At 49.4% G+C, this 24199-nt stretch overlaps 1 protein-coding gene across 1 annotated transcript in view; it reads left to right on the top strand.

The window, feature by feature from the left end:
- The window catches only part of INPP4A (inositol polyphosphate-4-phosphatase type I A), a 124872-nt gene that overhangs the window by 76781 nt on the left and 23892 nt on the right, over window positions 1-24199 (top strand). The window contains 14 exon segments of the mRNA XM_047745038.1: window positions 3564-3682; window positions 5916-6032; window positions 6307-6386; window positions 7905-8016; window positions 8830-8920; window positions 9424-9571; window positions 12108-12238; window positions 14289-14321; window positions 14324-14392; window positions 14920-15028; window positions 17322-17336; window positions 19782-19965; window positions 21497-21715; window positions 22847-22985. Of these exon segments, the coding sequence (XP_047600994.1) occupies window positions 3564-3682; window positions 5916-6032; window positions 6307-6386; window positions 7905-8016; window positions 8830-8920; window positions 9424-9571; window positions 12108-12238; window positions 14289-14321; window positions 14324-14392; window positions 14920-15028; window positions 17322-17336; window positions 19782-19965; window positions 21497-21715; window positions 22847-22985 (1566 nt within the window).

The following is a 24199-nucleotide window of genomic DNA, read 5'->3' as shown; positions in this document are numbered from 1 at the left end:
GTTCGATCCCAGGACCCTGAGATCATGACCTGAGCCGAAGGCAGAGGCTTAACCTACTGAGCCTCCCAGGTGCCCCTCATGCTAGTATTCTTAACATGTTTTTTTTTTCATGTGTCAAAATGTCATTGGCATCTTTCCATTGTAATTATCACAGGATCTGCCCCATTACTTTAGATGCCCATGTAGACTCCACCATACTTATTGTAACCAGTTTCCTATTGTCAGACATTATAGGTTCTTTCCAGTTTGCCATTATAAATACCACCACAGTGAACATACTTGTACATAGATCTTTTACACATTTTGTTGATTATGTCTTTGGGATAAATGCTTGGATACAGAATTGCTGAGTCAAAAGATATGTACTTGAAATACACTTTACCAGTTTGCCTCATTGGCAGCACTTACCCAGCTGGGATTACAGATGATCGGGTTGGACGGACAAGGCACACATACCAGAGACTGTGGCTTCTCTGGAAGTATGCCAAAGTGATCTAAGCGCCAGACAGGAGATGAGACTGTGGGCTGCTGAGGGAGAGCGTCCTGGAAGCTGTGGCCCTTGGGCTAGGAATGAACACTGAGTGAGACAGCTGAGCTGGCTGCGGGTTGGGGATAGAGAGCAGTTACCTACAGGAGGGTGTGTTCTGAAGGTGGCACTTGGCCCTTAATCTGATACCAGTCTTCCTGGCTTTGGCTACCTATTATGCCTCAGTCTATCTGCTGTTGCTCGTTCTTGAAAGTCCCAAATGTTCCAGCTAGGTGTGGGTGTTAAGAACCCACACGTGATGAAGAGGCGAGCTGAGAAAAACCAGGCCCTCAATCAAACACATAGCTCAGAGGAGTGCAAGCAAGTGAAATGGGCAAGTCCCTGACTCCTGCTGAGGCAGACCAAGCAAAGGAAATAGAAGAGAACCTTAAAATGAACAGGGTGCCTGGGTGGCTCAGTGGGTTAAAGACTCTGCCTTCGGCTTGGGTCATGATCTCGGGGTCCTAGGATCGAGCCCCGCATTGGGCTCTCTGCTCCGTGGGGAGCCTGCTTCCCCCCTCACCCTTTCTCTCTGCCTGTCTCTCTGCCTATTTGTGATCTCTGTCTGTAAAATAAATAAATTTTAAAAAAATCTTTAAAAAAAATGAACAAAGCATTGAAGCTTCTAGAAGAAAACAAAGTATCACTCCCAACCTCAGGGTAGGCAAAGACTTCTCGGACAGAGTGCAGGCAAGTACTAGCTCTCTGCTTTCGTTTGCTTTCAGGGCCGTAACAGGTTGCCACAGAATGAACACCTTGAAACAACACAAATTTATTATCTTACAGATTGCTTAGGTCAAAAATCCAATGGGCTGAGTGAGGTTTCTGCTTGGAGTCTTATAACACCAAAACCAAACTATCAGCAAGCTGCATTCTTTTCTGGGGGTGCCAGGGGAAAATTTGTTTCTTTGCTCTTCATATTGCTGGCAGAATTCAGCGTTTTTGTATGTGTGTACATGTGGTTTTAGATGAGGTCCCCATGTCTTTGCTAGCAGCCAGGTGAGGCTGGTTTTCATTTTTAAAGCTGCTCACATTCCTTGGTTTGTGGCCCTCTTCCTCCATCTCCAAAGCCAGCAGGCGGAATGCCTTTCATGGTTTGCATCTCTCCTGCCTTTTTTCCCCATAGTCACATCTTTCTGACTCACCCTTCTACCTTCCTCTGCTGCTTTTAAGAGCTTGTGTGACTAGGTTAAGCCCACACCAATAATGCAGAAAAATCCCCCCAGGTCGAGGTTCCATGACTTTAATCACATCCATAGTGCTTGTAACAGAATATAGTCACAGGTTCCAGGGATTAGGATGTGGGTACTTTTTTTGGATGGAGGAACAGTTTTCCTGTCTATCACTCTCCAAGACTAAAAGTCTAACAAACAAACCTAAAAATCCGTAAGAAAATAAATTGATAAACCACAGACTGGGGAAAAATATTCATAACACATATACCTGAGAAAGAACAGGTCCAGAATAAAATACTCATAAATTAACAATAAAAAAGTCAACTATTCAGTTTAAAAATGAGCAAAAAACTCCAGCAGACTTTTGGCAAAACAAGTTATAAAAAGGAACAAGTACGTGGTGAAAAATGCTTTGCATGATTACTCGTCATGGAAGTGCAAATTGAGACACATCCATCAGAAAACTATAAAATAAATCCTAATCCTACCAGATGTTCATAGTGATGCAGAACACCGTGAACTCCTATCCTTTGCTGATGGGATTGTAAAATGGTGCAACTGCTTTAGCAAAACTGTTGTGTCTTGCAAAGTTAAACATACCATCTACTATAACCTAGAAATGTCACTGTTAGGTAGCTATCCTATACAAAAGAAATAAAAGCCCATGTCCACCAAAAGACATAAACAGGAATATTTTTAGCACCCTTATTTACAGTGGTTCACCACCAGAAACAACCCAACGTCCAGTAACAGAATTGGTAAATTTTGATACATTCATACAATGGAATCTAGCTCATCAATTTTTGAAAAAAATGAGAGTGATTATCAGTACGTACGACAATGGAGATGAATCTCACCTTCAGGAACAGACAATGCGATGGAAATCAGAAATTGGTTGCAGGGGCGCCTGGGTGGCTCAGTGGGTTAAGCCGCTGCCTTCGGCTCAGGTCATGATCTCAGAGTCCTGGGATCGAGTCCCACATCGGGCTCTCTGCTCAGCAAGAAGCCTGCTTCCCTCTCTCTCTCTCTCTGCCTTCCTCTCCGTCTACTTGTGATCTCTCTCTGTCAAATAAATAAATAAAATCTTAAAAAAAAAAAAAAAGAAATTGGTTGCAGAGGCTGGGGAATTGACTGGGAAGTATGAGGGGGAATTTTCTAGTCTGATGTTTTGGAGAAGTTCTCCGTCTTGTTTTGGTGATGGTTGTATAGGTGCATGTGATTGTCAAAACTAATTGAATTGAAAACCAAAGCTCTTGGTATTATATTATGTCCAAAAAACAGTGAAAATTCATAAAGGCACAGAAGAAGATAATACAAATGGATAGAGAACTAAAATTATTTTTCAGAAGCAAAAATCAGTTTCTATATTTTAAGTCACCAGTGAGCATTTAAAAATAATTGGGAATGATGAGGGCCTTGCTGTCATGGGTGTGGGGGTTGAGGGGGAAGGGGAGCATGAGAAAAGCTTGTTTCCAGTGTAAAAGATCACATGTGACAACTGACAGTGTAACGGTCCTATCCATTTAGTGTCACTGATTTTTTTTTTTTTTTTTTTTTTTTTTTTTGCTTTCTCTGGGTGTGTTTGGAACTGAGAACTAACTAGAGCCTGATTTTTTTTTTTTTTAAAGATTTTATTTATTTATTTGACAGAAAGAGACACAGCAAGAGGGAATACAAGCAGGGGGAGTGGGAGAGGGAGAAACAGGCTTCCCGCCAAGCAGGGAGCCCAGTATGGGGCTGGATCCCAAGACGCTGGGATCATGACCTGAGCCAAAGGCAGAGGCTTAACCCACTGAGCCACCCAGTCGCCCCCCAGAGCCTGATTTTAAAGGATTCATTTCTTTCCCGTCTTGATTCCGTAGCTTGCAGTGAGTTGCACACTCCATCGCTAGATCGAAAACCAAATAGTTTTGTAGCTGTGAGTGTCACCACCCCTCCTCAGGCATTCTGGACGAAACACGCACAGACGGAGATCATTGAGGTGGGTGCTGCCGGCTTCGACGCGACGGGCTGGCGCAGCGTCTGCATGCTCCGTGGGAGGGCTGTGAGTGACCTGAGCGCCTGGAGCTGCCCCTCTGCGGGTTCTCAGTGCATTGAGGTTTTTCTTCACATTCATTTGGGTGGCGTTTATATTTGCCATGTCCTTTACAGTTACTGATGAGCTATTGGCTGGTTGTCTTTGAACAATGATCCTATAAGGTTATTGCCTTTTAAGAGGTAAGGAGCTCATCCTTCTTTGTCATTTTCATTTGGCTGCTGCTTTTGGAGAATTGTGTTCATTAATCGCAGTTTGGAGAGTGTTAACTATTAACCGGCCTTCTTACTGGACTTACCCCTATTTTTATTGGCTTTCTTTGTACATCCTTTTACATTGTATGTTTTATATTTATGTTTTACATTGAATTATGTGCATTCGCCTCAGGAATTTTACCAACTCTTTTTAGATAATTGAGCACCGTATGTAAGTTATAAAACTATAGGATCTGTGTGTGATCCTGCAGGATTTTGTCTGTGATGTGTCTGTATGAATTAACCCCTCCCTCGCAGTCTCAAACAAACTTAAACTGCATTTCCTCCCCTTCCCCCTTTTACATTTTGGAACATAGACCACCTTTTTTCATTCTCTTGGAAACTTATTTCCAAGTTCGAATCAACAGTTTTGTTTTCTAAGCATCTGCTGAGCCCTGCCTGTGCATGGAGCACAGTCCTGGGCCCGTGGTTGATACTGATACCTCGGAGGCCAGGTCCCTGCCTCGGGGAGCATCCCATCCTGTTGGTGGGGAGGCAGAGTAGGCGTGGCCCATCTGTACAAGGCCCTGTGGGAAGCGGTAGAGTAGCGAGAGGAGGGTGGCACCTGGGGGGTGGGGGCCTGTCCAGCTCTGTGGATTGGAGAGGCTGCCTTGGTGGCGCTTAGTGTAATCCTGACTTCAGAGATCTGGGTGGGAAGGGGCCCAGGACTCTGCAGTTGTCACAAGCTCCCAGGTGATGCCTGTGCAGCCAGTCTGGGGACCACGTGTTGAAAAGCACACCAGAATTCTGTGGGTAGTCATGCAAAACATGCAATAGGAAAGCATCTCGTGGGTTTGGAGAATAACCTTCCCCTGTTGTGTGTGTGCAGAAGGCCCAAGTGAAGGAGCAAGGGAGAGAAGTGTTGAACATCAGGTGAGGAGTTTGTAGCAGGCCAGAGCAGGCTTTTCAGAGGGGAGTTGCTGGACTAGATGTGTTTCAGGGAGGTCCTAAGTTGTCAGTCATCTGGGGAAGTGTGTAGGACCTTACTGGCAGTGGGATGAGTGGAGAGTAGGAATGCATGTGACAGGCCCTGGGGGTGGGTTTGTGGGAGCAGTTCACTGTCCCTAGGTGGTAGAGAATGATGGAGAAAGTGGTACCAAAGCAACATTTGTTGCCTCCTTGGGAAGAGAGCCAGAGATGGCCTTAACCAAGGGCAGATGAAGGGTGAGTTTGGGCGGGTCATGGTCCCAGCAGGCTTCGCAGAAGTGGCTGTCCAGCAGCCCTTGAGAACCTGGATCTGGAGCTGCAGAGGGAGCACAGCTGGAGGCATGGGACCCACAGCCGGCACAGACAGGAGCTATTAAGCATTTGGCTCAGATAGTTAACCACTGCCTGAGAAAGAGAATATGTTACAGGGCTCTGGGGGCAGGGCTAAGCTGCCAAGAAGTGGCCACCTAGGAGCTAGGAACTCACAGCTTATCTTTTGAAAGGGATAGCCTTAAAAAGGTCCATTCTTAATTATTCCAACTATGGGATTCTGGAAATAAGAAACGACTTACGTCATTCATTCCTTCTCTCATCTGCCTTTGTACATCCTAAAGGAACAACTCAAAGTAGGAGATCAAACACACCACTCATCTAAAGTGGTAATACCGAGAATACACGCGAACATCAGGGTTGTTTCACTCTTAGAAGATCCCTTCTAGTGAGCAAAAAGCCCTTAGAGTGAGCCCTTGGATGCAGCTGTGCTGTGGGCCTGCCTGTGGTGGGTGCTTCTGGAGAAGCCTGTCCCACTACTTTGTCCTTTCTCTAAGCAGCATTTGGTCATGTTTGTAGGCTTCCATGTAGGCCCTCATCAGTGTGTGTGTTGATCCAAGTTGGTAAGAAAGTTAGTGTCCCGTTCTGAAGATGTTGGTGTGTTTTCAAAGCAATTACTTGGAAAAATCCAACTCTGTATTCTGATTTTATTCTCTTTCCTCTTCTAGGGAACCAACAATCCAATATTTCTAAGCAGTATTGCCTTTTTTCAAGACTCTCTTATCAATCAGATGACCCAAATCAAACTCTCCGTGTATGATGTCAAAGATCGATCTCAGGGAACAGTTAAGTAACATGTTGTGGTTCTTGGGATTTTGTTCTCCGTTCTTAAGTTCTATAATCATCTGAGTGAGAGGTGAACACAGATTAACTTCACTGCTTTGCTCACAGAGTAACTGATGTCCAAATGTATTCATCTTTAGGAGTTTCTTCCTAAGCATCCCTGAGATAGGGTCAGGTGTGCTGTGGGAACCAGCCTGCTGGGCTCCTCTGGGGCCTGGTATCTGGACCAGAAGCAAACCAAGCATACTAATGCCTTCTCTACCCACTCTTCCTCAGATGTATTTACTGGGCTCTGGAACATTCATTGTCAAAGATCTGCTCCAGGACAGACATCATAGGTTGCATTTAACACTAAGGTTGGTATTTAATTTTATTCCCTTGAAAGGATCTGGAATCAGGAGGTCTAGGGATAAATGGACCATTTCTTGCATGCAGAGAGGGCCCAGCCCCCTCCCAAAGGCTGGTGTCAGTGACCTAGTGGTTGCTTACCGAAGTGAAATTAAAACTCAGCCCATCAGAGGACCTGTTAGGGAATGGGCATGTGCAGTATGCATAGGAAATATGAGCCCTGTTGTACACAGACGTAAGGAAAACCTAGGTACATATCTGATAATACTCAATATTTTTGTGTATCATCTTTTCCCTCCCCAGTAGGATATGATCTCCCAGGCAGCAAGGTTTTTGTCTGCTTTCCTTCATTGCCATATCCTAGAATAGAGCATAGTGCTCAGTAAATATTTATGGAAGGAAGGAAGGGGAATCCCCGCTGTGTCCCTGAAAGGAAAATGAAAGAGGTCAAGATGTCAGCCCTTCCCAAGTTCATTTCATGGACAGTTGTCAACAAAACCCCAACATGGTGTTCTTTTTTTCAAAATGATGTAAAAAGTTGGGAAGATAGTCCAAAATAGCAAAAGAAATTTGACAAGGGTTAATCACCTGCTGGACAGTGTGCCATTCTAAAGCTACAGTGAGGGCAGTGTCGCAGGCATCGGGCAGAACAAAAATCCTGGTTCGGCCCTCAGTGTGCATAGGGAACCTGCCTCAGCAGGAAGGACATGTCTTACAGAAAATGCAAGGGCTCGTGTGGAGCAAAGGGCTGCTAGAGAAAAATGATCAGGTACGTCATGTGCCGGAACTAATTCTAGTTGGATCAGAGCTAAATAGAAGAAATGGATACCTTCCTTTTGCAAAGTGGCTACATTGGACTCTTGAGCAGAGTGCATGGGGAAGTACTTCTCTAGGCATGAGGACAGGGAGAAAAAGTCACAAAGGAGGTTGTCAGTATATGTGACCACATAAAAATTTAGAACCTGGCTCAGACACCTTCAGTAAAAAGCCTGAGGTGTTAGGGATCCCTGGGGCCTCCCTGGATGAATCAGATGGGCTCAGACAGCTGGCAGCTACCCTGAGGGGCCTCACAGGTGAAGCTGAGTGGGCTCAAGTGGCCTTACCTATATCATATCAGGATTCAGAGTCTTTGGGAAACCCTCCACTTACTTGGGGTCCAGACCTAGGTCTTGCGTCTAATCAAAGGGGTTTGGTGCCAGAAGAAGGTCTCTGGTCCTGGTTCCAAGATGTGTCCTCACCAGTCTCTGGGGTAGAGGTCAGCCCAGGGGCCAGTGACTGCCTCCCGAGCAAGCACAGCTCTTCCCCTCCAGCTGTACCACAGGCACATGCACACTTCTCTGTGGAACTGCAGCCCTCCTCTCTGCTCTCATGGTTTCCTTGTCCGCCCCCCCGGCCCTGGAACCTGTATGTGTGGTGAAAGCTGGCTGACTGACCCCTCGGAGACCCAGGGTGGCTGAGCTTTGCACTTAAGCAGAAAACAAAGCACAGGTATATAGCCTCTTATTAAAGCACTTTGCTTGTGACAGATCTGCAGAGAGTGACCGCGTGGGTAACATCACTGTGATCGGCTGGCAGATGGAGGAGAAGTCGGACCAGCGGCCCCCTGTGACCCGGTCTGTGGACACCGTCAATGGGCGGGTGAGCACACCGCCTTGTTCCTCCATGTTGGAAGGAGTCAGAGGATGTGTCCAGGTGGACTTTGCCTCTGTGCTCTGGGAAGGGAAAGACAGGCCCCTTAGGCAGAATGTGCCCCCACCCAGGCACTTCTCAAAACAGTGAGAAGGGGTTCCCCTCAGGGACTGTGACATGCAAGGCTGTGCCGGGTGGGAGCGCAGCTGGAGGAGCTGCAGTCAGGCGGGGGCAGGGGTGTGGAATGAGGCCTGGATTACCTTACCTGTTAGACCTTCCCTCTCTGGCACACGTGTGCCACATGGCCGCCTTCTGCACGCCTCCCATCCGCACACCCCTGCAGCCTCTCAATTACCTCTCCCCTCTCTCCCTCCTCCCCTCCCTCTCTGTCACCCCGCCTCCCATGCCCTGTCACCCACACAGCCCCGCATGCTCTCAGACTACAGTTTTAATATACCAAACACTGGTAAGTGGCCACTGCCGTCACATACAGAGCTAGCTCATTTTACCCAAAATAAGCCTAAGAGGTCAGCTGCGCAAACGTTCCTGAGCATCATCTTAGCCTGCCTCTCGTTCTGTACGTCACACCCCTGCAATACCGGGTGAAGTGACCGAGTCACTGGAAAATCAGGTGTGCGTGGCCTGAGCACAGGGTGCTGGCAGGTGGGTTACCTAGGGGCTGGGGCAGTGTACTCCTGCAGAGTGAATGGTGGTTACTAATTTTAAGAGTTCTCCAGTGATGCACGTGGGTCCCATTTCTGCAGAGTGTTCTGGAGTTGTTTGGGTCTCACTGTCTCTCTGCTTTTCTGCCCACGTCATTAGATGGTTCTCCCGGTTGATGAGAGCTTGACAGAGGCACTGGGAATCCGATCCAAGTATGCTTCGTTGCGAAAAGACACTTTACTGAAATCGGGTAAACAGCTCCCTCCATTGGCACCCTTGCCACTCTTTGTGAGAGTCCACTCGGGCCACACTCACCCTTTCCTCCCTGCCTGGTTGGATTGTCATGGCCAGGCACCCCGGTTGTCACCTTTTCACCTCCCTGCCACGTTTGTAAGTGCCATGCTTTCTGCCAGCATGTGGAGTTAGCAATCCTCCAGGGAAGGAGTGTGTGTGGGGGGGGTCCCCTCCTTCATTCCATTCTTCCTCCTTCCTTGTGTTACCTCGTTTGGTGATTGACCCTCCGCGCCCCTGCCCCTGCGCTCCAGAGTCGGGTCCCCATCTTGGGACCAGAAGATGGTGTGTCGCAGGGGAGGAGCAGCTGGGCTGTCACTTGGGTGGGCTTCGGCTGAAGTGTTTGCATTCTCTGGAGAGGAACAGTGAGAAGCAGGGTTGAAGGCCTAGGGAGGAGGGCCTGCATGGCAGCTGTGTCACCGGCTTACACGTGGCCTGTCTCCTCCCCATCACCCAACCCAGTGTTTGGCGGCGCCATCTGCCGCATGTACCGGTTTCCCACCACGGACGGCAACCACCTGCGGATCCTGGAGCAGATGGCAGAGAGCGTGCTGTCCTTGCACGTGCCCCGGCAGTTCGTGAAGCTCCTACTAGAAGAAGATGCGGCCAGGTGAGGCCCTGTGGAGAGGCCGCCCGCCTGCCCATCAGTTCTGGATCATCTGCCCCTTCATTTTCAGGAAGCTCTTAGATGTGGCGAGTAGAGCACTGGCAGCAGAGAGGCTGGCTTCAGACCCAGCCGCCACCACGTGCTTGCTCTGTGGCCTTGGCTCGCCGAAGCCTGTGTTCGCCCGTCTGTCTCCTGAGTTCCTGTGCGAGGCCACCACCAGACAGGGTGCGGGAAGCACCAGACATGGGTCCAGCACACAGTGCCTGCCCCTCTCCCTTCCCCTCTCCTTTCCCTTCTCAGTTGGCCTGTAGAAAGTTAGGAGTGGCTGGTTGTTCCTGGGTCCTGGCCACCGGGTCAGCAGCTTCCTAGGGTAGGGCCACAGTGATAGGGGCTACAGAGAGTGATGTGTGACCCATTGGGGCCCTCCAGTCCTCCATATCTCTCAGCCAAGGGCATGTTCCATCGATCCCATGGTGGGGAGAAGCCAGAGACCTGGCTCAACCCCAGATCACAGTGTGTGTCACCAGTCTTCCTCAGAGGTTATTTCTTCTCGCTGTCCTAAGACAGTGTTAATTATGAACACAATATAACAAGTGTGATAGGACACAGTTCAGTCAGGATCTCACTGTTCAAATAAGCTTTTTAAAAAAAATTTTTTATCTTAGAAAAAACTCAACCTAAGAATAACAAGAATAATGCAACGAGCTGCTTTGTCTGTGTATTATCTATATACTATTTTATAGTTATTTTAACTTTAAAATTTTTCCTTTCAGCTTTTCCATATTTGTGCAGATTTTCCTAGCTACCATCTACATTTGCACAGATCTTCACTGTTCACGTTATAATTTTAATTACAGCGTAAATTCCCATTATTTGGTATACTAGGTTACAACTTTGAAGAGTTTACCCATTTCTCAAGAACTTTGGCTTTGAGGGTTTTGTTGTGTTTCAACATCAGTTTCACACACGTGGCTGGTGGTGTGTGTGGTGTGGGAGGCTTCATGATGAGTGAGACAGGCCATGGAAGATAGTCCCTCTGGAGAAGTGAGGACAACGCCCCGAGCCCCAGCTGCATGAGCTGTGTGCCGAAATCAGAGGGGGTGGCAAGAAGGAGGGTGGTCCAGGCAGGCCTCTGTGGGATGGTAACATTACACTGAGACCGGCGGCACGAGAAGGAGCAGAAAGACAGGCAGAGCCAGCAGAGAGGGTCTAGTGGTAGCCCTGCAGCCGGGGCTCATGCGCTCGTGAGCAGGGTCCGCAGGGTCCGCAGGCAGCTGCCGGTGTAGGTCTGACCACAGCCTTGCCTGCGTGCACACTCTTTTACTTGAATTTTGCCATTTTCGTGATAAAATGGTACAACTTTTTTTTTTTTTTAACCTTGGGCCATCTAGTAGATTCCATAAAATTAGCTTCTCCCCTCCCATAGAAAAATATGCATAGTATAAAAAAACAGTGTCAAAAGGCTTTTAACAATGGCATAAATCTTGGGGCCACTTGATCGGCTTCCAAGAAATAACCACTTTTAACCATTTTAGTGTTTACCACTGTATTTCTAAATAAATGTATAGTGTACACTCTTAATCGGTTTTGGGGATTAGCTACTGACTCCCTGCGATGAGGGTTTTAGATCTTTTGTACTTGCCCGTTCCCCAGCTTCCTAATATGGTTATCTTTTTTTTTTTTTTTAAGTCCATCTGTATTTTCATTATTCTAATTATGTGGCTGTTATTTACTGCTGAGCTAAGACAGTTACGTTTCAATTCTTCCACAGCTTTTATTTTCTGGAGGTGACAGATGCTCTTTTTTCTTCTCTGACAGATGCTCTTTTTTCTTCTCTTCTCCCTTTCCCTGCCTTCATGCTACTTCTGGATTTAGACAGCCCATTACCCACGTGGAGAAAGAAATCATTACCACAGTTGCCAACCTCCTATGGCCCTTGTCCCTCCCCCCGAGGGACACCCCTGAGACAGAGGGGGCTGGGTGAGTGCTGCAGAGCGTGGTCATCCTGTGCCAGCCAGCTGTGGACCACCGCTCTGCAGCTTTAGGTTCTGCAGCAGCGTTCCTAGGGGTAGGGCAGAAAGGCCCAGGCCTCCCCAGAACACGGGGGGGCAGTGAGAAGCTGTCTCGTAACTGTCTGGGAGAGACAGAGGTGAGTGAGATGGCCCCAAGAAATGGCTTACGGGCTTCCACTCATCTCATCTTCTAGGAGGGTCCCACGTGGCCTGTGTGGGTCCGGGCAGGGAGCCACTCCCCTAGAGCCCCTCTCCTCCACTTAGTTTTCCCCAGACATTTGACAGAGTTTCTGTGATGGTGAGTAGTCTGCGGGTCATACAGCCATTCCTCCTAGAGTGGTGTGTCATGTGCCCGCTGCTCGCTCTGTGGACCTGCAGTGTGGCTGTTGTCCAAGGCCTTCCCTGGCATCGACTGCACTTCCATGTCCACTCGTTCTCCTGCTTGGTTGGGACGCCGCTGCCTCTCCTAGGGAAGGGAGCCGGCTCTGTGGCCTGATAGTGTGTGTATGTGTGTGTCTGCCTTGCAGAGTGTGTGAGCTGGAGGAGTTGGGGGATCTGTCCCCTTGCTGGGAGAGCCTCCGGCGCCAGATTGTCACTCAGTACCAGACTATCATCCTCACATACCAGGAGAACCTGACTGACCTCCATCAGTACAAAGGTGGGTGCTAGGTCTTCGTTTTTCCAGCTAGGAAACAAGAACCTGGCTCAAGTACTCTCCCTGACAGACACTCTAGTGGGTTTTTAAAAATAGGTTCTCATGTAGGTGTGAATTTTTCTGAATGTGGGTTTCTCATAAGAAGACAAGTATGTGAATTGCATTGAAAATTCCTTCTATGGTGTCTTCTGCCAAAGCAACTCATGTAGGATGAAATTTAGGAGAGATGAAATCATGGGCTGTTGGTTCATGTTATTTTTTCATCTTGATCTAAAATGCCCAAGGGAAATGCCCCAGAAGACATAAACTGTTTGCTTTGACACAGAGTGGTTTCCTAGATTTCCCAGTTTAAACATTCAGCAGTCCTCTATTGAATATCCAGATTGAGTGGAGTGCTCCATTTTAAGGCTCAAAAGAGAAAGTGAAGTATAGACATCTTACATTTCTTCTTGAAAAATCCAGTTTGATTTTCAAAATACTCAAGGGATAGATTTAGAAGACTTCTCTTTTTTTTTTTTTTTTAAAGATTTTATTTATTTATTTATTTGACAGAGAGAGATCACAAGCAGGCAGAGAGGCAGGCAGAGAGAGAGGAGGAAGCAGGCTCCCTGCTGAGCAGAGAGCCCGATGCGGGGCTCGATCCCAGGACCCTGAGATCATGACCTGAGCCGAAGGCAGCAGCTTAACCCACTGAGCCACTCAGGCGTCCCTAGAAGACTTCTCTTAACTTACTCCCTTTTTATTCCAAAATAGAATAGATTTTTTTATTTTTTTGTTACTTTATTCTCTATCTTCAGATTCTTTCTTCCCCGACCCCCAGCTACATTATGGAATTTCAGGGTTAAGAGAAAATGTAAGTCCTTCATATTAAGGTTTTGCTACAGAACGAATGAACCTGTCCATGAACTTGGCTGAGAAGAAGCCACATGCAGTTATGAGGACAAGATGATGGTGCCATTGGGTTTGGTTTGAATCTGAAGGGCAGGCTTAAGTGTATTGACAGCGTGTAGCCGAAGATACTTAGGGACCTCCCCATGCTGGATACCTGTTATCTGGGGAAACAGGAAACCCACATGAGCTTGGGTTTTCCAGAGCAGAGCATCTCAGCTGTCAGTATGCATCCTGGTCCCTGAAGATCTTGCTACAGTGCAGATCTAGCATCCTACATTTTCATCAGGCTCCCTGGGTGCCACTACTGCTGATCTCTGGGCCCCCTGTACATATCAGGCCCTGGAGGGCAGTCTCCTAGCACAAAATGCAAAGCAGACAGTGGTTGTTCTGCATTTTGTATGCTGGTATGATTTACCTTTTATCACTAGAGAGAAAGTTTATTTTTTCTTCTGATCGTCAGTTAATTTACAGTCCCTTTCTTTTCTAAGCATGTAGTTCTTAATTAGTGTTGGATTCTGATTGTAGAAACAAGATTACAGATATCAGTTATAAAACATCATCCACTCTCCTTAACCCCCTGAGAAGAATCAAGGGAACACGTTTAGGTATGTGTTTCAGAGGGCCAGGATCCATGCCATATAGCATTTGTTCGTCCTGATAGATCTGAGGTGATGAGCAGACCTTTTCATCTCTTTGTGGATTTGAGACGTGTTGCTCTTACTGAACCAGTTTCTTCGATCTTACATGCTGACAGTCTCCAGGGTTGGAACAGGCAGACCCTGGCATGGGCCCATTTGCTTTTTATAGCAGTGCTGACATCGTGTTGCACAAAATCAGTTTTTATGTCAGACTTCTCATTTGAGAGATGAGTCATGGGGGTGCTGGTAACCATAGCCTTCTGAAGCTGCTCCTACCTTGCCCTGCTCACCAGCTGAGGCCCTAAAACCAGTCTTCTGGCCAGTGGGCTGCCCACCCTCCAGTGTTTGACCCAGCCTGCCATCTGGAGACAAAATGTATTCACAGGCACCTCAGGATTTCCTTGGCCACCACTAGCACATACCTGCTTACATGAAGCCGCTTCCTCAGAATTTACTGTCCTACTCGCCATTCCTGAATGCAGCGTACATGTCAGCGGTCCTTGTTTTCTCGTATTGTTTCTTAGGTCCCTCGTTTAAAGCGAGCAGTTTGAAAGCAGATAAAAGTTAGAATTTGTTCCCACAAACTTGCACATACAGAGGATGAGAGTTCAAGACGATGGGGGGTCAGGTAACTATTTTTCTGTTCCTCTTGCTAAATCACACTTGACTTCCTTTCTCCCTGTGTGCTTGGTCCCCAGGCTGCTCCACACGTGCGCAGCCTTCCCTGTGTGTCCTTCTGGCAGCTCAGATAAGAGACGTGGCACAGGACCTCCGTAAGGTCTTTGTTCCCTAGGCTTTTCCCCTCCCTTTGTCCCTTCCCCTCGTCCATCCTTCCTCCAGCTTCCTTTTGTGTTTCTGTGGCAGCAAGTCACCTGTCGGTTCTCCTTCCCAAGGAGGATGCAGACTGAGTGTTGCCAGTGATTGCCTTCGGCCCTTTGTGGCCCTATCTGGAGAGGTGTAGGAACCCCATACCCGCCGAGATCATGGTGCTGGGCTCCGGGGGCCCTCAGACAGTCCAGGCTTTGGGACTGGGGGAACAGGCTGCTTGGAAATGGGCTGGAGGGGCAGGGTCCCAGAGTTGCGTGCATATCCCTGTAGCTGGCTTGTCCACAGGCCTGAGCCCAGAGTAACGGAGGAGAGCTTTCTGTCATTCAGATCAGAACTATGACATCGTCACCATCGGAGCGCCCGCAGCACACTGCCAAGGTTTTAAGTCAGGAGGCCTCCGCAAAAAGCTGCACAAATTCGAAGAGACCAAGAAGCAGTAAGTACTTGGAGGGTGTCCGTGGACCTTGTACGGCTGTCTGGTGCTGCCTGGGTTAAAAAAAAAAATCAAAACGTGACAGCAAAACATCCAGCCATCCGATGTGCTTTTGTGTGGCGGGAGGAGCTGCCTTGTGGCCCCTGTGCTTTTGTGTGTGCGACTGAGCTGGGGAGTGAGGAAGGCACCTGATAAGTGGTCCTGACCCTGCAAGTGAGCCGCAGACCGAAATCCCCCTGGGGGGTGGGTAGCCCGTGTGGACTCTCCGCTGGCTCAGCTGTCCCGTAGAGCCCCTGGTTTGTCATGCCACGTGTGTGGTCTGTGTTGAATGCCACAAAGTGTGAAGCCTACAGGAGATTGCTGCCTTTCCTGAAAGGACTGCAGGGGTAGACATTTCGGTTTTAGGAAAGCTGGAGTGGGGTGGGGGTGGGAGGGGAGCTGCAGTCCGAACAGGGAATGGCCAGGTGGGCAGTTGGAGAAGGGCCTCGTGGAGCATGCCGGGAGGTGTGGTGGAGGCATGAGGCATGGTGCTTGAGGACAGGAGCTGAGCGGGAGGGCTGGCCTTGCTGGCAGCCTGCTCAGTGCAGGGCCACACGCTGATGTCCAGGAACGCAGGGGTGACAGGTAAGCCTGGCCCCAAGGGGCTCCCAGTCTTTCCTGGGAGCAGACAAGTTCATAGCAGCATTTGGAGCAAGCCGTGCCATGCCTGGAGCAGGGGTGACGGAGAGAGAGCCATAAACCTCAGCAGTTGTGTTGGATATGTGGGAGGCATTGGTGATCTTCCAGAATGTCACCCGTCAAGATTTAAATAGATGAGGGAGGCAAGTGTGAGAAGTAGGGGCGACGAGAGTAGATGGTCCTGTGAGATCCGTGGACCACGGAGTAGAGGAAATAGCACGTAGGTGTCTGCCTGGGGAGAATGGTTATTGCTTGATTATGTGTTCAGGCTGATGGGGATGACGACAGTAGAACTGTTGGGAAGAGAACGTTGATGGAGCTAGGTTGTGGAGATCCAGAGGCCAGACCAGGCAGGGAGTCCTAGAAGGTGGGGTGCAGAGAGATCCTGGAGGAGTAAGGAAAGAAGCTGAAGATACTGTCGATCAGCCTCTGCAGAATGTAGAGTTGAAAGTGTGGGACTTGGCAATGGAGAATGGAACAGCTGGAGGAAATTTGAAGCCAAGGCCCAGGAGGCTTCAAGGGAATCGACAGGTGGAGAGGTGGAGAGCTCTAGCACCTGCCAGGGAATCAGAGACTCTGTGCTGTCACGGCCAGAAGTCAGAACGCAGCTTGAGAAAACTGCCCGAAGATCAGATCAGGGAGGGGGCGGAAGGTCAGGGACAGTGGCAGTTCACTGGGCCAAGGGGATCAGAGATGCAGCTAGGAACTTTTCTGCCCATGGAGCGAGGCTAGTTTCTGCCCATGGAGCGAGGCTGGAGGGGTGAGCCTGCAGGTGGAAGAGGGTGCTCTATGAGACATTATGGCTCAGATGTGTGCACAGGGGTCCCAGAGCCAAGTGAGGCCTGGAGGCAGCAGGAGGAAGAACCAGAAGTGGCCAGCGGTTAGGAGGAGGAATTTCAGCCGGAAGGTCGGGGCAGCATCCTAGGGAGGCCCCCAAATAGCCCACTTAGCTAGATGGATCCCATCAAGGGTGTCTTCCCCACCCAGACAAGCCAGACCCACCTGAGGAGTCACTGACTCTGCTGTTCCCTGGGGATTACGATGAAGAGGAAGCTTCCTATGCTCCCCACAGCCCTACACAGCCAGCCAAGAGAGCACGTGTCTGTCACTCCATTGCGTTTGGCTGTGTGGGGGTGTGAGTGGGAGATTGGAGGATGCCATGGGGGCCCTGGAGGGGAAAGCCCATCAGGAGGGGGCACCACTGGCTGTCACTGTCTCACAAAGGTCCAGATGTGAATACCTGACTACCCCGTATGTTGACTTCAGATCTCTTTACTTCCACAATGCCTCTAGAGTATTTTTCAGATGAATAATATGTCTTTCTTTAATTTCCTACTAATGTTATAAAGCCACCCGTAGAAATGATTTTCATTATTTGAATTGTACTTTAAATGCAGACATAACTTGGCCCACAGGTGGCATGTCTCCCTGGGGCTTGCGTACAGACGTGGATGTTGCTCTGATGAATGAGCTCCTAAGTTTTATGGTTCCTGTAGTGGGTACCTCAACACATAATTCCAAAGATTTTGACAAAAGATAACTTGGCTTTTTAATTTTTTGTTTTGCCTTTGGTGTTTGCTAACTGCTAATATTTCGTTTTGGTTCTTTTCTTTAGCAGTTTTGAGGAGTGTTGGTGAGTTTTCTGTCTGTGGAGAGAGTGTCTGTTGGGGTCTTGCTCTCCTGTAGAGAAAGCCTGTGCTGTCCCCTCCTCTGTGAGGTGCTTCGGCCCTCGGTGCCACCGGCGGCCCCTGGTTTATAGCCTCGTAGACAGAATTCTCTCTTCCAACTGCAACGTTCTTTGATAATGAATAGCCCATGTCCAGTGTCCCATTTTACCTTCCAAATCTGGCAGCAGCTTCTTGCTGGGCGCACTCTGAGAGAGGACCCTGTTTTCTCCCAGGCTGGACAAGTTGCCAGGTGCTAGGATTTCAAGTCCACCCAGTGGCGGGGTCGGGAATCCCTTGCTGGCTTATTTTATAAGAATCTTAGGCCTTCAGTTTTCACCTTACTGTCCCGTCTTATGGGAGTGAAGCCAGCTTCCATTTCTCATGAATATAATTTATGCAGATTTTTAAAACACTGTTCCTTGGGCCAGTTTTCCCCCCTGAGGGCAAAGCAAGAATTAATATAACCAAGGGACTTTTCCTACCAAAGAATTAGCTGGCAGCTAAAAAGCACTGTATCTGCAGCCTGGTGTCCCCCCAGCTGCCCCGGGCCCTCCCCAGTCGTGCCCAGCGTGCTTGCTCAGGTGACAGCCAGGGTTCTGCAGGGGCATTTTGCTTGGTGATAGGCCCCAGAAGCACCTCCAGCCCTCTCGAACTGTGCCATCTCAGAGCTGGGGAGGCTCAGGGCCATGGCAGGGCCCTGCCTGAGATGGGGACAGCAGGACGTGCTGAGACCTCTTGGGCTTTCCCCATTTCTAGGACTAGGACTGAGCACACATGCTTGTATATTCGCCATCATCCCCTAATAGCTCTTTGAAATTTACTCTTCCACACCCCTCCCCCTGCCGTGTGCTTCCTGTTACTAGAACATGACCTGTAAGAACACAAGGTGAGTAGAAGGCGGTGCTCTCCGTCAGGCTTGGGAGACTGTGTGTACTGGTCAAAGTGTACACAGCCATCTACATACACATGCATATATCTATAGGAAGCACTAGAGATTGGGGCCAGGGAGGGACAGATCTTTAACAATCCTGTTTGAGATTGTGTTTCTAAGACTCAATTGTCAAATGGCAGCTATTCATTTGGAAGAGTGATTGCAGATTGGAAAGTAGTGTGCACATTGTGCTGTGAAATTACTTCTCAGATCACGCAGGCTTGGTTGTGGTCTGCTGCATGGGCTTCTGGCAAATCCATCGTGTTTTATTGTGGTGTGTGGGCTTGGGGTGTTTTTCTTTCTGGGATGCTTTGGTTTTTGGGTTTTGCATGTTTATACCATAGTCTGTCAATGGAGGTTTCTTGGGGGCCTGCCTTCAGGGTCCAAAAAGCCCAGCAGGGAAGGGTCTCAAGTCCTCCTCTCCAAGAGAGGTAATGGAGGTTGTGCTCCTCCACCTTCTCCCTCATCTCCAAAACTCAGAGGGCAGCTTTTTGAGGGGACCAGTGAAGGCTGAGACTCCCATTCCAGCTAGAGCTCACAAGTTCAGATTGCAGGAGACATCCTCACTGGGGCCTTACACTCTGTGCTTTCCTTGGCTTCCTCAGATGGTCTAAAACCTACATTTATACTATTATATTGAATGAGGATCTTGGCCTAGAGACTTGGATGTATCATCTCCATCTAGAATGGCCAAACGCATTCGCCAGGCCCCACACAGCCAGGACGCAGAGTCGGTTCTCCGGTCACTGGTGTTTGTAATGCACTGGGGCTGGCCTGTAGCTCTGACCTCAATCCTAAGATCACACACGGCTTGGTGGACGAGGGGAGGAGGAAGAACCAGGTGTTCAAAGCTCTTGAGGTGGCCACATCTGGCCTCTGACTTGGCACGTTCTTCACCTCTTCTTCATCTGATGGAACATTATTTTTCAAAGTAGAGAAGTGCTGGAGAAGGAAGTCTAGTTGTCGGGGTCAGAGGTCTGAGGAGAGAGAACTACGTGTATGTGCATGGAAAGTTTGAAGATTGGCCCAACGGAGAAACAGGTTTCTTGCGGAAAGTCTGGAATCCATGGCAGTCTGCCTTCCCGAGATACACTGACCCCTTCTGAGATTAGCACACCCCGTGCCTCCCCTCCCGTGCCGCGGATAAGTTGACAGGCGAGGTTCTCAGGTGAAATGTTATGAGCATTCGGGTGATTATTGGATTCAGTATCTGTTTATGCATTTATGTAAGAATACAGACACCTACAAATAGAGACAAAAGACTTCACTGTGTTTTACTATTTCGAGCCCTCTACCATATAGACAGAAAGAATCTTGAAATTTACTTTTGCCCATTAATAGCTAGACTAGCCTAGGAGAACATCACTGAGTATCAGAATGCTTTACTTAATATTGGTTGTGGGCTGGGGTTGCTTGGGAGGCTGCTGCCATCCTCATGGATTTGAGAAGACCCCTTAGAATCTGTTCTTATCCTTTCTAGTACACCATCCAGCTGCCAGTCCATAATCTACATACCACAGGACATCATCAGAGCCAAGGAGATCATTGCCCAGATCAATACCCTGAAAACCCAAGTGAGTTACTATGCAGAGCGGCTCTCAAGGGCGGCTAAGGACAGGTCTGCCACTGGCCTCGAAAGGACCCTCGCCATCCTGGCTGACAAGGTAGGAGACACCCCCTGCTACATGTGAGATGGGGGCTCCCATGGGGTTCTGGAAACCTTTGGACACCCCATGTGCTTAGAGCCGTCCCTACAAAAGGTGACATTGGGATGACCTTGAAGATCTAGTTTCAGGTTTAGTTCTGCCAGAGGCCCAGGGTGGTTTGGTGATTGCCCTGTGGTCACAGAGCTGGATGAGGGCAGGCCACGGACAGCACCCAGGGCGGGGGACTTCCAGCTGCTGCTTCATGCAGATGTGTCATCCCTCAAGTTCATCAGCTTCATTGTGGAGGCTGAGATAGTTCTGCAGCTTTCTTAGCAACTGACTACTCAGTGCATTTTTTGCCAATTTTTATTAACTTGGAAATTGAAAAAAGAAGCTGAGTTATTGTACAGACATACAATAAAGGAAATATAGCTTCCTTGGGTTACACGTAATCAATAAGCCATTTTTTAGTTGACTGTTACTTGATCCTTACTAAAAATAAACAGGGACACCTGGGTGACTCAGTCAGTTAGAGATCCAACTCTTGATTTTTGGCTCAGGTCACGATCTCACGGTTCTGGGATCAAGCCCCATGTCAGGCTCTGCATTCAGTGGGGGGAGGTCTGCTTGGGATTCTCTCTCTCCCTCTGCTCTTTGCCCCACTTCGGCATGTGTGTGCCCCTACTCTCTCCCTTTCTCTCTCTCTCAAATAAATAAATCTTAAAATGCATATATATATATATATATATATATATATATATATATATGCATTACATATCTATAATATGTAAATAAATATATAAATATTGGTCTATACTGGGACGTTAGATATATCAGATCATTTTGATGGATGATGCTTTTTCAGATTACTCAGTCTCTCCACACGCATATGTGTGCACACACACACATGCGCACACATACAGAGATTCTGATCACACTTCCCCACTCACACCCACTTTGCTGTGGTGAGGTGCTGTTCCTGATCAGAATGTGTTATATCCTTCACATGTGTTCACTCAGCCAAGAGATCGAGGGCTGGAAACTAGATCCATTTGGAAAATAAAGATGATATTATCAGAAGGAAAATTATGAGCCCCAGAATTCCTGCTGCATACAGAATTCCCCAGAACCACAGTGCTGTGCTCAGAGCCCCACTGCCCAGAGTCCAGGGCTTTAAGTATTAGCTGCAAAAAGATAAGACTTAAGTGATCACCTCAAATTCCTGCCTATCCCCTGGAACTGGAGAGGATGGCCCAAGAAGTCAGTGAAGGCAAGGACACTGGGCTCCCTCCAGGCCCTGCCTCGAGTCACATCCGGCTCAGAGGCGGGCAGGGATGGAAGAATGTCAGAGATTTCTCAACCTCCCTCATTCTCCCTGTTTCCTCCAGTCTTTTTGTGGGAGTCTTTGAACTCAGCCATCCCAAGGGCTCCTGCCCTATGGAGACGGGTGCCCATCTGGGCCTTGGGTCTGCTCCTGAGCTCTCAGAGACAGCCGGCCTTGCAGCCCCTTGCCTGGAGGCTCAGCAGCTCTGGTTTGTGTGTACTGCAGACCCGGCAGCTGGTCACCGTGTGCGACTGCAAACTGCTGGCCAACTCCATCCATGGGCTGAATGCAGCACGGCCCGACTACATTGCCTCCAAGGCCTCCCCAACGTCGAGTGAGGAGGAGCAGGTGATGCTTAGGAACGACCAGGACACCCTCATGGCCAGGTGGACGGGGAGGAACAGCCGTTCTTCTCTGCAGGTGGACTGGCACGAGGAGGAGTGGGTGAGTCTGCTGCCTGTGGCCCCCATTCTGCCATTGGGCCTGGGTTGAAAAATTCAAAGCCTCCGGCCAGCCCCTCTCCCCCACCAAGGGGTACCTAACAGGTTGGCTGCTTGGTGGACAAGCTCCGAGTCTCCTTCCCAGACAGCGCTTGGGCCCCCTGATTGAGGGAGGGAGATGGCATTTTCACACCCTGTGTCCGTCTGAGGTGCAGGGCTGCTACAGGCCAGGCTGGGGCTAGACTTGGTGGTGAAAGGGGTGATGTTCTCCACGGAGCCCTTGCCTTGCTGGCAGCCTGTCTCCTGTCACTGTCTACTCAAGACCAGCCCAGGCCCCCTGCTTCCTCAAAGCTCTCCACACAGTTAGCCCTTCCAGGCCATTTGTATTTGGTGGCGTGGGGAGGAGCCTGGAGATGCTACCCCTGACATGGTCCGTGTTGCCTCCTGCTTCCTGACACAGTGGCCCTGAGAGCCGCCTCTGTCTCTCCTGAGGGAGTGACACATCACACAACTCATTTTTGTCATTTCTTAGAACTACTGCTTGGAGGCATTTTTTCTGTGAGGCACTGAGTTTTTAGTCAGCAGCGAAGGGCTCCTCCAGCCCTGCCCTGGTGTCCTGTATTCTGGGTGGGTTTCTGCAGACCGCTCCCAGCCCTGCCTCCCCACCTCCCCACTGCCCCCATCTGAAGTGGTCAACTGCTCCTATTACCTCCCATTACCTTCCCTCAGTCCTCTCTGTGTCTCAGTCCTCTCTGTAGGAGGTCTGCAGTAGAGGGAGGAGGGACGTGCTGGCCCCCTGGGCCCTGTGGCCTGTCTGCCAGCTCTGGAAGGCACTGGGAAGTCCTGTCCAGCCTCTATGATGGTTACTAGCAAACGTGTCTCTGACTTTAAAAACAATGAGCGCAGTACATTGATCTGTATTTTGAAAAACAAATATAGCAGTAATAGGGAATTTTGAATTAATCTTGATATTTCTAAATTCATGGTATTTTAATGATCACAGTGGCCCAGAGTAGGGGAGTCAGTGTGTATGTGTATGTGGGGAGGGGGCTTGGGGGGCAGGGAAAGGGGTTGTGTTCTATTCTGCTTTTCCAGTCGGGAGAGCTGACCCCAATGCACCCTTTCGGTTTGGAAGGAGAAAGTGTGGCTGAATGTGGACAAGAGCCTGGAGTGCATCATTCAGCGGGTGGACAAGCTGCTGCAGAAGGAGCGCCTGCATGGCGAGGGCTGTGAGGATGTCTTCCCTTGCGCGGGCAGCTGTACCAGCAAGAAAGGTAACCGGGACAGCCACGCCTACTGGATCAAACCGGAAGACCCCTTCTGCGATGTCCCCTCCTCGCCATGCCCCTCTGCCATCTGCTCGATGCCATCCTCACCCGCATGCCATCCTCACCCAACCACACGTGCGTATGCGTCCACACCGCCCATTCATGCTGCCTCCACCTCGCACTGCGTCTGTCTGTCTCTCTGTGTCTGATTCCATGACCTCTTCCCTCCATACAGACTGCAGGGAGGGCTGTCAGGCAGAGCTGGAGGTCACAGTGCACGGAGAAGCGGGCAGGGATGGCAGAAGCCCCCGTGGTCCACGCATGGGGAGACCATGTGCAAATCTGTGTGTCCAGCAAAGGCAGATTCTTAAGGCCATCTTGGGTCTCCCTGCTTGTCAGGGTGGGGCTTTCGGGCTGTTCTGGTTCATAAAGCAATCTGAGAACCTGAAGGCGGCCAAAACGCAGATGCTTTTCTCCTGAGATTGCTGATTGCATTAGGAGGTGGGAGAGTCAAGGAAAAGGTGACTCATGCAGGGACACAGCTGGATGAGAGCTGTTAGCAGGCTCGGCAGACTCGTCTAGAGGCTGGTTGTCATCAGCTGGGGGTGCTGTTACCCAGTAGGGGACGTTGCCATGGCACTTGTGGGTCACTCAGTCAGATGGGGGAACCCACTCCTGGGGCTGAGATAGGTTCGTCTGGTTGGTACTGCCCCCAAGGCAGGGTTCTCAGTAGATGGATGAGGCCTGCAGGAACGTGTTTCAGAAATAGTCTTTTGCCTGCGGAGACGGAGCACAATCAGACAATCTGTCCATCATGTAGCCTTAAAACTGGGCATGCATGCTTTCTCTGCCAGCCCGTCCTTGGTCCCTGCCTGTCGCGGCCTTCCATGTCTTGCTGTGAGAGCCAGAGGGGATCATGGGCCAGGTAGCTGAGGTGGCTGCAGACCTAGCTGTGGTGTCCGTCCACTGCTCTCTTCTGGGAGTGGGAAGCTGTAGTTAGTAAAGGCCCAGATGGGCGAAGGCTAGCCTTCAGACAGCGAGGATTTTTCATTTCTGAATTGGACAGCTTTCATTCAAGGCAGACGCGTGTTCCTTTATCACAGCCTCTTGATAAATCCTTCATTTGTAAGCTGCCCTTCACTTTTTCAGTCTGCCTGCAGTCTGTTCCCAGGGCACGGTTTCACTTGAGCCTCTGATTCAGCAATGTTCACGTCCTCCAC

Source organism: Lutra lutra, chromosome 9 (genome assembly GCF_902655055.1).
Source record: "Lutra lutra chromosome 9, mLutLut1.2, whole genome shotgun sequence".
In the NCBI taxonomy this organism is placed as follows: Eukaryota; Metazoa; Chordata; class Mammalia; order Carnivora; family Mustelidae; genus Lutra; species Lutra lutra.
Note: the sequence above shows the minus strand (reverse complement) of the source record. Positions and strands in the feature narration are given on the sequence as shown.